Below are 13190 nucleotides of genomic sequence, written 5' to 3' on the forward strand. Positions count from 1 at the left end.
TGGCTTGACATGTTCCTGCCTACTCGGTCTCGACCGTAGCGTAACTTTCCGCTTCACCTCATTCCTTCCCTTTAATATGTGCCGCCTACTTCAACCCCTACCACCCTTCCTCATTCTCTCCACTTGACTAGCATGCAATCACCTAACGTTGGCACAGACCGTTCCCCTCGACAACACATAATCCTTCACCTTCTCTACACGTCCTCTGACGTTAGATGCTCTCTCTGGTGTACACTTGGTACCTTCGACCTCGAAGTTCTAATATTTCCAGCCATTGTTGGACTTGAATCGGCTGCAGCGCAAACGGTACCTCCTGTAAGGCCTGGGAGAGACTAAAGAGAAAAGAAAGAGGGAAAAAAAACAAAGAAAGAAAGAAAAAAGAAAAAAAAAAAACGCCTACCCAGTTGACAAAGTGACGGTAGTGGTGCCCGGAAGACTCAATCCATCTCTAGCCGTCCCGACGATGTGTTACAGTCAGCTAATTCCACACGGTACTATTAAAGGGAAGATTGTTGCTGCCCATTTCAAGCAAAGCGCAGGCCGTCAAGCAATACCGCCGCATACTGTATTTAACTTTATGACGAGCTTGACTTCTGGAGTTATTGACCTGACTATATATAGAGCTAGTAGCGCTACTAAGAGTAGCGCCGTCGTTCCCAAGAAACTCCGTGTCTTGCAAGAAAAAGAACATCAAGATCGGTCTTATTGGTCTCTAAGACAGGCACAAATACAGCTCGCAGTCTTTCGAGTACGAGACAACCTACAACCCCACGCGTAGATTTTGCGCATATAACGAGATTCGGCTTGCCAGTAGCCAACGATTCCACTTGTGACCCAGTACTAAACCTGACTGCAAGGACAGCAAAGGATAGCGATCGACCGCCCCACGCTGACGCTGGGCAGCTTATAACGGGTCACTCAACTTTTAGGATCGGTGTGAATAACAGGCACTCACTTAGAACAGAAGGACTACACTGAAGGCCACCATGACGCTGCAGGTTCTTAGTGCTCGCCTCCTGTACCCAAGTGATAACCTAGTAACAGGATTATTGGTCAGAGGGACTGTTCATGACTGACATAGTATGACCTAAGCCTGGCTTATAAGCAGACACCCGTAGCTCTTTGGCCATTCACTCTCTAACCGTTATTTGGGCCATTTTAAGCTTATCTTCACCACGCACACCGTTGGTTACAGAGTCTGAGACTGATTAACTCAACCTTTGAGAAGACATCACCTGTTAGGCTCAGTATAGTGGGGACGTAGAACCATGGTACAATATTTGGTCCACAGCAGTGACTCTGGACTCCCGTTAGTGGAATGTACGCTTAGATGGCGGGCCGTGACGGTCGGGTTACTAGAACAGGGTGTTTCCAGAGGTGGGCGTCAGACGTTGCGATGGCCCCTTAGAAGCGTGTATGTGACTCTCCCAACTACAGCATCCGCAATTGCTGTCAGGCAGACAACTAACTACAAGCCCCAGGAGACTGCGCAACCGGGTAGGTCGTTAATATACTACTTTACTCTTATACTACAGACCCCCTTGAGCTATTCTATGAATGCCCAATTGACTCCGAGTCTCCGCCCTTGGCCCGGGATATCAACAGACGTGTCGCGCATCTTCCTCCTCTATCGTCTCAGTCACGATGGAAGTACATCACCCCACAGCCTGTCTACATACACTTCCACATAATGTCCTGGACCTGCCTTATCTCAAATAACCCCAAACACTGAAATCGCTGTCTTCCGCTACTTACAAAGGTCAGATTCATATTCTAAGGCGAGGCAAGACTTGAAGCTTCCTGGAACGAAGTCTTACTTACCTTGGTCCTCTACCCAATAGAGAAGTATACGTTCTGGTTGCCGTTTTCCTTCTTGACGACGATTTGAGTTATACCTTTACTCCGTAACATCTGGCCCACTGCCTTATAAAAGGGTGTGCCGCTGAAGATAGCCCAATCTGTTTGATGGTTGGGGGTAATCCGGATTTCGTCCTTAAAGCAAAGTTTGTGTTTATCGCGGTATTTCTTCATGGCCGCTTTTGTTTCAGCGTTCTCGACATCATCGATGATCACTAGCTCTATATCGTCCGGATCGACAGACTTCTTTTCGCATAGCGCCGCGAGAACCTGCGACAGTCTCAACTTCTTCCGATGGTTGCTCTCTAATCCATTGTACGCAAGATAGACGGTCATCGTCTTCTTATTAGTGCTGATGCCGACCTTATCCAGTGGAGAGCTGCCACTAGTATAATGACTAGATTTGACGTAGTATACGCCATTAGTGTGCTCGACAGTGTAGCCGTGATCCTCTCAGAGACCGGCAAACACTCCTAGGAGCGAGATGGCAAGTACGAAATAATGACGGAGACCGATCATAACGAGAGCTTGGCGGTTGGAGTTTGGGGCTGGACTGTAGCATAACCAGACGAGATATAACTCAGCTTTAAATAAACAAGCCGACCGTTGGTAAGCCCGCAAGACACTGGTGCTCTACATAAAGAGACTGGGTTTTGCTCAGGTTCGGTGTACGCGCTCAGTCGTATTCCACGTCAAAGGGCCAATCTCCCAGATGTCCTTGCACCCATGCTCAACGGCGTCTCCGAGGCTATTCTGGGGCACTCCCTACGCGGAGGCAATCCCAGAGAAAACCAATAGTCGGGGAGGTCATGATAGTATGAGAACCACTAACGCTCAGTCGGACTGAGGCAACTACATAGGGACCCATCAAGACCACTTTTATCTGGTTAGATAGCTGATGCGTCCAGTCCGACGAGCTTGATTTGCTTATGGATATCCAGGTCGTCTTAGCATTCCAACAGGGGCAATTACCCCAAGGACACCTAACATCACATCTAAATTGAACTCCTATCTATACCTTAGGGAAGCAAAAAGGAAGAAGAAGAAGGAAAAGGAAGGATAGGGAAGTCAAGGACGAAAAGTGAGAGAAAACCAAACCGTTTCTAGGGAAGCGAAGTATGAGAAGAAGAAGGGACAAAAGACCATTTGCTATTACACCTCTATTCAGGAGAAAAGGTTACATTGAAGAGTAGCGGACACGTCTCTCCTAATCCCCCTTTTGCTGTTGTCGCCGCCGCCCGAGCCCATGACACCGCACCGCTTGATGGACAAACAACGGCAGCAACTAGGAGCTTTGCACCTGCAATTAAATTAGGCCGAGCCGGTGCTCATCTACCGGCCTTGCGGCTACGCCTTAAAGCCGTTCGTGGAACGCGTAAGCCGGCATCCAGCCGAGAAACACCACATGCCCAAGCCGCAAGGCCGTCGGCCGTCCCGCGCTGCTGAAGTCCATACCACTGGGGGACCCGAGCGACGTCCTCCCCCTCATCCCGATGGCCTCCCACCCCATGAAGCGCTGATGGTCACCCGCGGCCATGCCTGCCACTACTGAGACTACCGGACAGCAAGTGATGACCTTATCTACCGCCACCTCTCCAAGTCACGGAGCCTCTGGATGTGGAGACATCGTCAAGTCCGAGTTATCAACCCGCAATATAGAATAGATATTATCAAGAAGGGTTCAATAATCGATGCCACCCCCATCTCGAATGCTCTCTCCCTTGTCGCCGGTCGTTTCAATATCAGAACCGCCCTACTTCCGTTTAGGCGGGATCGCCGTGACGTCTAGGGCGAAGAACGCATAGTTTTGGGCGTTCCTGATCTTGTCCTTATCTGTAAGCTTCTCGCAGCTGACGTTTCGTGTTTAGCATTTGCAAATCTCTCGTGGTTTCGAATCAGGTATCATCGGATATAGGAGGGAAAGACTTACTCCTCCACTGGATATGCCAGGTCAATACAGCGCTTGCCCTTGCCGACAATAGCGTCGAGATGCTGCGTCTCGTGCAGCAATATCATCCCCGAAGATGGCGTGTATTTTCCCTTCCGCCAGTTCGAAAGCATTTGCGAATTGCTGGCTTTCTTGAAAAAGGAAGGGCAGGCGAGGAGGATGTTGGTTTTGAATACTTGGTCGCCGGCATTGATGGCAGCAGCCGCCACCCCGCCGTTGCACAAGGGAAAGTCCTTAGGGGGGCATGCATAGACCAGTCGTTGTGGGCTCGGACCGCCTTCATCGTATGACTTGACGGTGCTTGACGGCATCTGCAGGAATCTGTTTGGTGCCCCGAAGTGGCTGGTCTTGATCGTAGAAAGCTGGGCTTTATTAGCATTGGTTCCTATCAGTATCACAGTCAGCACTCGACTCCATAAATAGACGCCAGACGCAAGAGGCATAGGAGCCCGACTTCACCGTCAGTAGCAAGACGTGTGAATAATGAAATGAAGTTGTTGACGTACTGCCAAACCATCTCGTATAGGCCTTCGATGTTGTCCCAGCATTGTCCAAGGCCACTATGGCTCCGTTGGCTAAGATCTTCGCGTGCTCAACTGACTTCTCAATATCTTTGAGTTGCGATGATGAGCATGGCCAGTCGCTTCCTTTAGTCATAGAGACCCAGGACGTCAGCGCTCGCTTGTCATAAGAGGCGAGAAGGCCGCGTTCGGAAGGAGTTAACACGCCAAAGACATGGGAGAAGTTCAACGCAACGAACAAGATGGAGATGACTTTCCGCATGTTGAAGATGAAAGTGCTGGGACTTCTCGCTTGGGTGAGTGGGTGTTGGGCGCTGATACTCGGGTGGAGGAATGATAAAGCAAGCAATACAGTTCGTCCTACTGACCTGGAAACGAATATGCCTGACTGTGGGCTTTATAGATTGCATTTAGGTTGCTCAGCGTGATGAGCAATGGCTGTGGGCAAGAGATTCTCGCTTGTATGCGGTGAAGCCGACATATCGTTATGTGCTTCTTTGGGTTATACAGGGTTAGTATCAGTGACCCCAACCACGCGCCTTTGGAGCTTCCACTCCTGTGGATAGTAGGTAAGAACACATTCAGCTTAGTGTGATGGTCTAGCTTGAAAGACTGCAGTATGTGTCCCACTCGCGCAAGTCACATCATTCCTATGACCTAACAGGCGCAATCAACTCAAGGCGGGTCTGCTGGGGGTAATTCATCTTTTTAAAAGGGTTCCGCCACAAAGAAGCAGGGAGTAGTAGCGCATACTTTATGCGGTATCTTCAAAGACCAGACACCAGCTGAATGGGGCAAGCAGGCAATACTAAGCAGTTACCCAACTTCGCATATAGCTATATACGAAGTTGTTATTCTGGTCCCCTACTTACCAGGCGCGCGGACAGCAACATGCCTATATAAAAAGGCAAGACCAAGCCCTTGGGCATTGGGAAACTGGTTATCGACCTTGGGGGAAATCATCATCATCCTCATTCTCGGAGATGGCCCCATTCACGCGCCCGCCTTTGCAGGGCTCAGCCCAACGTACTCACATCTCTCATCACGCATCGACGGGGCCCACAAATCTTTTCATTCCCTGTTTTCGGGAAAGCTATTTGCGTCGCGAGCTTGGCTTCAGCGAGCGCCGGCGCACGTGCACGCTGATTACAGGCCCCACTACGCCCTTTGTCCTCCCCAAGGAGCGGGCTATTATTCCTTACGAGTCGTTGAGGCTACCTATAGTGGCCCGTCAACCATCCCCCAAATCTTGCCCTGCGCACCTAAATCTGAGATCTCCACTGGACGATATGATCTTATGCACCAGCCTAAAAGGAGTATGTTAAGTATTATCAAACACAGGTTCCGCTAGTATTCTGATTGTATTTCACTGCTAACTTAATAATATACACAGAAACAAACCATTAGAAACATCTTATTCTTAAAGATCTAAGATGCAGTGCATTATAGCAGGAGGGAAAGAAAATATAAATAGTACTGTTTTTCTTAGTGGCGACTATAACATCCAAGCCACTATACTGTTTTAAGTCTGTTGAAAATAAGTATTTAGAGGGTAAAATCTACAAGAACCACCCACAATAAAACTGTCAAATTGGGCATGATAACCTTGAGAGGTGTCAGTCGCTATGAAAGGTGTCCGCCACTAAGCGACCTTGAGAGGAGTTGAGAAGAGTTTTCTATGGTTATGCCAAACTCTATTGATAAAGGAAAAAGCCCTCACTCTGGACATAAATAGTAGAAGATCTTCTATTATGGAAGAGTTGGAAGAAAAAAAAAAAAAAACCAGAATACACATCACTATTCCTTTTACTACTGCCAATCTAACAAAAACTTCTACCTGTAATGTAGCTTAGTAATCGGCAGGCCTAGTGGGTCGCACCCTGCTCGTTTTTGCGAAGTTTTCGGACCCCCTTGCTATGCCCAACTCCAGCACAGAAAAAAAGCCCTGATGACGATGCCTTCAGGCCTGTTAACCCCTGTTCTGCACTATGCATCTCCGGTAGTGGAAGTAGCTCCCCAGTAGCTTCGGCCGGCCCGACCGGCTCGACGGCCAGGGGAGCAAGATGCTAGTACGAGTGTCCGGGACCAATAAAACCTGCACCGTTTGCTCAACAGCAAGCCATGCCGGATAGCTAAATGGCTCTACCTATAGAGGCCTCTCTAAGTGCTGCGGACAAGGAACAAAGGGATAGGGTTTAAGAAGCCAACCGAAGTTGACAGGATACGTAGATGATGAGGTGCATCTTCATTAGATGCTCTGTCTAACTTTTGTCTGTCTGCCCTGGCGTCTATTATATGCACTCCCAGCACCTAGAAACCATCAACCTAGACCAGTGACCATCCCGACAAGGCCAATCGCCTTCAACCGCAGAGCCCAACAGCTGCTTTCGCATCCTCTCTCCCACCGGCCGTTGTAACACCCCTGCACTTTCTCTTTCTATGGCTTCGCTACCATCTCGCAGCAATGACACCCGATTGCCTCGCTCTTCACAGTAGAGGTCGAACATTCGTTATCAACTGCTACCGATCCTCACTTAACGGGGAACCCTAGCGGTTGCGCACACCCTACCTTAACCTTGGATCTAGACCTTTACGGTAACAGGAAACGTTTGTCTAGATGGCCGGATACAGAGAACTGGTTTATGAACGAAGATCTCGTTAGCAACGTCGTTCTCCTAGCAAGGTAGTCTGCCCTTGGCCCGCTCCCGGCCTGCGGAAAGCGATCTGCAAGGCACCAGACCGCATCCTGAGAGACCTTCTGAAACTTTGCCTGCCTGCTATACCATCCGCGGCCTCAGCGACGCCCGTTAAGTCATAGCCGGTAACGTGGACGAGTAAATTAACTACGTGTCATTGGCCATGGATGTTGACCAGCATTCTCCATGCGGCCTGAGCGCCCAGGCCGTCAGGTCCGTATCGCTGTTAGTATCCACACCTACAGAGCAAGTGACTGCTCAAGCCGGAGGGCGGGTTGGACCCGTCTTTTGTGCTACCGCGCGATTGGGGTGGCCCTCTCGGCTCTGCCGCGCGGGATCTTTTCGCAGTCTCGGGAATAGCCACCGAGAGATTTTCAGCCTCTTCGACCGGACATGGCTACTTATTGCGCACGGCTTCCATCCTGCTTTGCACCGACGTATTCCTAAACCGCCCGCTCCCCGGTAAGCGACACAGCGGGTTTCTTAAACTGCTGTCTACCTACTACCAGTCGTCTTTCGAAATGTGGACTCTTGCATCTTGGGGCTGGGCGGTTAGGCTGTCCAGTATACTTGTGCTCTTTGCTCTCCTCCAGAGTATCGCAGCTCAGGATCTCGGCCTGAACCTTGACACACATGCCCGAGACAAAGCACAACAAATCGTTTACTCCTCTAAGCTCACCTTCACCCAAGATACTGTAACGCTCTTTAGCAATGACCAACTCTATGAGCTTGCTCACTTGGCTTATAGCCAAATGCAGACCAAGTTTAATGCTGATCGCGTTGGGCCACAGGAGCAGCCCGCTATGATGGCCGTTATGGCCGTCGAGAAGGACGTCTTCATCTCGTCCAGTTTGAAGGGAAGCGGCCCTTCTCTGTACAGCCTCGCACCCCAGCATTCCAAACCACGAGTCGTCGCTGCCCTTGACCGGTGCCAAGCCAGACTACAGAGCCAAAAGAAGGTCCCAGTAAACAAGAAGCATCGAACCGAGGCCGGCTGTGCGGAGATTTTCGCTGTTCACCAGGTAAGTCCTGCCCCTTCTGCTGCCAGGTCCTTCCCATAGACCAAGGCGCTAATTACCAACTCCTCTATCTAACGCCTCCCAAGTACTATTTAGACAGCGATACCTCCCAGCGAGCCCACAATCACCCGCGCTCCATCCGCGTTGTTGCCTACGGTAAAGGGGGCCAGACAGGCGTTATAGGCCGTGAGTTTGTGCCTATCCTGCTGTATGTATGTTATATGGGTGACGTCGTGCTAACGGGCTCATTAAACAGCTCAAAACCCTTGCGGTGGCGGTGAAGTCGTCAACCAAGAGGGTCGCCTAACGTGGGGGTGCAGGCAGTTCATGGCGGACAAAGGGATCACCGTGCCACGGAAGCCCGGCAAGAAAGTCGATATAAGATTGCCACGGCCGTTCCCAACGTTCACGCATAAACAAATCAGCGTCGTTCCCCACGCTCGCTCGCGGCCCACCCTCAATGCGGGTCCGCGCCGAGGGAGGCGAGTATCCCTACGGGTTCATTGATGCTCCGCAGAACATCTACCAAGCCAGTAGTCAGCAAATTCTAGATCAGCAGTGGTCTCGCGAAGCGGAGGAGCATGCCGGCCGTAAAAGACCGAGGTGGTGGCATGCTGGGTCGCACTAGGTCATATCATCAGCAGCCGAAATAGGCGCCCCGTAACCTGGAGTCTCTTAAAGCTCCTCGATTGAAATCCTTGCCAGCTACGTTCTTAGAAGGAGGGAGGGCTGCAAGTCGAGCCGCGGGACAGAGGTATCGGGGATAAGTAGTAGGTAGCACGGCACAGAGACACGCAGCGTACAGCCCACCGCATCCACCGAGTTGTAGAATCCGGGAACTATTGTGCCCTCATCTGTCCCCGAATGGATAGCCAGCTGTCCAGCGGATGTGAACCTTACTGACTGTTACTTCGCTATCTCAAATGGGCGTCGCCGTCGTTTCAGCCCTAGTATTTTCATTGTCATCAAGTACCTCGGTTCGACTCATATCGTCAACGTTTATAGAGCAGAGCTCGTTATATATTAGCACCCGCGTTCTAGAACGGAGGCTCTTCTGCACGTCATTGCTGACTATTTCAATTCCGGCTTCACTGCGACAAATGATCCAGATACTATAGCGTTCTTCGGTCGAGCGTGGGTACCCTCGCGTCGTTCTCGTGCCCAGCAGCAGCGTTAGAGACATGATGATGATACCTTACTGATACTAACAACAGATTGAAGGATTCCTTGGTTTGAGGCTATATGATGATTGTAAACGTTAGTCACAAATTCTATCCATTTCGGTATCTTGGACCGCCCTTCGCCCTACAGACTATGTCAGTGAGCCAGTGCACAACGCAGGTGGCAGGAATCATCGCCAGGCCTGAAGACAACCTTTGGGTCTTGGGTGGTCCCGCTCCATGTTTCCTATTCCGGTAGTTGTAGTGTCGTTGGGACGACGAGATCCGGCCTTCCAGCGTTATGTATTCACCCTTTTACCTCAGACGGCAGGTGCAGATCAAAGCAGGGCGGACCGATCCTGCCTGCCTTCCACAACAGGCTTTACACAACCGAACTAATCTGAAATACGTAGGACAATGGTAGGGGGCCCAGCTGTTCCCAGCATTCTACGTCGCCTGTTAGCCGTTCCACTCTCCTGGAAACTGCTTGAGCTGCGAGGTCGTGGCTCTAAATAGGGAAGTGACCGCCCCTACCCTGAACAATGAACAGAACTCCCTCCCGCCCGATCTCGTCGGCTGAAGAGCATCCTCGACGATAGGCCCCCTTAGAGGCCGCCTTGTTTCATAAGTGAAACCGTTCTTTGTCAATGTATTATGATCTACAGCTATCGCCATGTACCCTCGTCGTTCCAGTCTTACGTCTGCCGGCCTATAGCAGCCCACATTTTGTGCGTCTAGAGCCTTCTAGGTAGAGGGTTCAGTGCCAACATCATACCATACAGTAGGGAGCTGCGTATGTCGTGGTGTTGAAATCAATTTTAACGTACGTACGAACAGTTATCCTCATGTACACACGTATCCAACAGTCCGATCCATACTCAACCCATTTTTCGGCGACAGGTGCTCACCTGCAGCTGTCAACCTACCTCCTGAACTGCACCCTCGGACTTAAACCCTAAATAGAACCTCAAGCCGCCTTGGCCATGCTTCATTCTAGCCAAGACAAACTCCTATACACTTCACTATCTCGTCCCTCCATGGACCATAACACACGCCACACCTATCATCACCATCATTCCTTCTGTATCAGCATCCGGCGTAGACACCGTTCCCTCCCCACGGGCTTTACTACAAAAGTAAGGCGAGTTACTACTAGAGTCTAGCATAACGGTCACATACTGAGCATACAACTGTATCTGGCTTCTGCTACTGTAAGTTCTCTAGTTTGAGGGGTGTTGTGTTCACACCGACCTAGGTACACTGCAACTCCTACTACAGTGTCGATGCTCCCGCACCGCCCTGGGTCCGCCAAGCCTTTAACGCCACGTAGGATAGCGCCCAGGGCGGCATTCCCAAGGCCCTTTAGGCGGAATTCGATGCGTTGAGCGGCGAGTTTCTGTGCAGAGGAGAGTAATAGGTTGATTTGGTGAGGAAACTGACCCAGCCTGCCCAGGATGGAGCGCTAAGCGTGGGTCGTTATCGGGCATTTCCCGCCCTCCAGCTTCACATACATACCTACTTAAGTATACATAGACAAACAAACACACAGCTAGTCACAAAACAAGCCATCTAAAGAGATGCCGTACTACCGCATACGATTAAATTAGTTCATCATCTATAGGCTCGCGTCCGTAGCAAAATCAGCACATACATCTATGTCGGTATGCCTTTCCCGCCTTAGTCCCTTAGACCATCTTAGGACAAATCTTTATTAGTGTAATACTCAGTTACATCGATCCCAGTTCGGATCCTGTCTTAAAGTCTAGGACGAACTCTTAGACCTAGAGTTCACCTCAGGGGCATCTGCAACTTGCAAGCGGACAGCATAGCGCCCTAGTAGGCAGGCACGTCCGTCCCCTGCACTCTCCACCATGATGATAGCTAACTTTATGTGATACCCACAGCAAAAGGAGACTAAACAGTGTCCACCCAGTGGTGACCAGCGACATATTAAGACGGGCATGTAACTCCCAACTCATTATATTATGCCCACCTATTAGAAGGCAAAGTAACGCGAGTGAAGTGTAGCCCATGTGTAGTACTTGCCGCCGGCAGTCACGGACACAGTCGCTAGCCTGCCATGAAGTAGTTCCGCGCCGGTTAGTCTCCAAGCATCCCAAACCTTACTCCACACTTGGATCTATCCATCCGCACGTTGCGCCCCCATTCTAAGCTAGGTTTGCGGTGCGCCCTGAACCTTTTCAACGACCCACCCACTAGGAATGGAACGACAATGAGGGGGCAAGCGAGCGCTTAGTAGAAGGAAGAGGTGAGCAAGCTAGGTACACGAAGTTCTAAAGATAGGGTAAAGATAGGGATGCTAATTTCAGAAGCATGCCTTTACAAGAACACTTCTGATGTCCCTATCGAAACGCCTCTTAACCTGGACGACAACCATCTTTTAATACTTATCCTTCTCTAGTATAACTCTTTAACTGAGCTTGTTTCGGGGGGTGGGGGACTCACAACTGGCTCGGAGCATCTCGCTCGCGATCTTCAAAATCTCCATCAGAGTGTCCATAGAAGCATCAAGCGTCAATGGCCGGAGAACAGTAGGTGCGTTCAATGAAAGCACATCTGCTAGTGAACTTCCAACCTGGGACAACTTCTCCAACATGCTAACCCTGTTTGTAGCAAAGGTCCTCTGGGGTGAGAGTTGGAGGACAAGGACAATGTCTCGGGCTATGCTTAAGGGATAGCCTAGCGACATACTATCGCAATAATTCGTGCTCGTCAGCGTCGTCGCTGACAAGCACAGCTGCCACACAACAGTCTTAAGCCACCCGCATGTGACGAAAAGCTCGGCTTGCTGCGACTCGGGGTAGGCGGACACATCGGCGAGGCAGTTTGACAGGGCTCCCTGCAGCTGGCACAGCTGCTCATGATCTGGGGGTTTCGCCGGCTTAACCGTCTGACGTTCCGTATAAGAGTTCCACGCTGTAATGAATTCGGCATCGAAAAGCCGGAAGAGGGAGATCAGATCAAGAAAGCCATGCAGGATTTTAGAGTCCGCAAGGAGTGGATCGAAGCGAGGTAGGTTAATTGTGGAATGCAAGGCCAGGGTCTTATGTCGCTGAATCGCGAAAGCACGTTCCGTGACGAAGAGGACCCAAAATGCCCGTCTAGCTTCCCTCGCAACAGACAGGTTGGTCGCCTCCTCGTAAGTGGCTTCTTCATGGTACCTAAGCGTCTGTAGTATAGTTATCGCTTCACGTAGGTAGAACCAAGCCGCATAGTCGTTGCGGGGGCTAGAGTGTGCACAATGCAGCATGAAAGAGGTTTGAACTTGTGCAAGGGACTGGTTGTCCGCGAGGTGACAGAACCGCCTTGATCGCAGCACTTCAGAGACCAAGAAGTCGGCCGAGGGCTCCGAGAGGTCGTAATGGCTGCGCTGACGAGACAACTCTGGCGAATCAGCGGCAGAGGCCGACGACGCGTCACGGTCCGGAGCGACGGTGGCGCAACAGGACACAATAACGCCATAGCATCCGGGGCATTGGGCGAAGTTCCGGATGTACTCTTCTATACGTTCTCGATCTATCATTGGTGTGATGGGATACTTATGCGTCAAGTAGGTGTCGAGAGATTGTCTGATTGTGTGAGTCAACAGTTGAGGCGATGGCTGGAACGTCTCGTCTGTCCCAGCCATGTCCCACTGCACCTTACATGTCGAGCATGTCGAGCACGAGCGAGCAGCGTGTCCATCCGTAGGCTGAACTCTTCCCGCTGAACTGCTGTAGTGCAGATCAGGATTTCGTCCCTTCTGCTGTCGAATATCAGGTCTCTGTCCATATCTCGGCCCTTTAGGTCCCGGTCTCTTTGGAACTGCGTTATATGAGCAAACCACCTTAGCTAAGAGACAGTTAATGCACTGGTGACGCCCGTCGCACCGAATTTTACGGATGTGGCAGGTATCACACGCCTGTCTGATCCTTTTCGTGGCCCGTTTCCTCGGCTTAGACACAGCTTTTAGTGGGGGCATCTCGTCC

The 13190-nt window shown here is 50.7% G+C and overlaps 4 protein-coding genes across 4 annotated transcripts; 2 read left to right on the forward strand and 2 right to left on the reverse strand.

Annotated features, from left to right (window-relative positions):
• Window positions 1–3610: 3610 nt before the first annotated feature.
• Window positions 3611–4588, reverse strand: CGCA056_v015196 (Neutral protease 2-like protein MEP5; the record flags this gene model as incomplete). The annotated part of the gene is made up of 3 exons (XM_037330436.1): window positions 3611–3707; window positions 3788–4190; window positions 4312–4588. 3 exons carry the CDS (start codon window positions 4586–4588, stop codon window positions 3611–3613), a joined length of 777 nt encoding a protein of 258 aa, XP_037171174.1.
• Window positions 4589–7543: 2955 nt separating this feature from the next.
• On the forward strand, window positions 7544–8348 carry CGCA056_v015197 (uncharacterized protein; the record flags this gene model as incomplete). The annotated part of the gene is made up of 3 exons (XM_037330437.1): window positions 7544–8044; window positions 8128–8253; window positions 8298–8348. The coding sequence occupies 3 exons, from the start codon at window positions 7544–7546 to the stop codon at window positions 8346–8348; spliced, it is 678 nt and encodes a 225-aa protein (XP_037171173.1).
• Window positions 8349–8368: 20 nt separating this feature from the next.
• On the forward strand, window positions 8369–8548 carry CGCA056_v015198 (uncharacterized protein; the record flags this gene model as incomplete). Its single annotated transcript, XM_037330438.1, has 1 exon — window positions 8369–8548. One exon carries the CDS (start codon window positions 8369–8371, stop codon window positions 8546–8548), a length of 180 nt encoding a protein of 59 aa, XP_037171172.1.
• Window positions 8549–11632: 3084 nt separating this feature from the next.
• On the reverse strand, window positions 11633–12850 carry CGCA056_v015199 (putative sucrose utilization protein SUC1; the record flags this gene model as incomplete). Its single annotated transcript, XM_037330439.1, has 1 exon — window positions 11633–12850. The coding sequence occupies one exon, from the start codon at window positions 12848–12850 to the stop codon at window positions 11633–11635; it is 1218 nt and encodes a 405-aa protein (XP_037171171.1).
• Between the last annotated feature and the right edge of the window lie 340 nt (window positions 12851–13190).

Source organism: Colletotrichum aenigma (assembly GCF_013390185.1).
Source record: "Colletotrichum aenigma strain Cg56 chromosome Unknown KSG_Cg56_contig67, whole genome shotgun sequence".
NCBI lineage: Eukaryota > Fungi > Ascomycota > Sordariomycetes > Glomerellales > Glomerellaceae > Colletotrichum > Colletotrichum aenigma.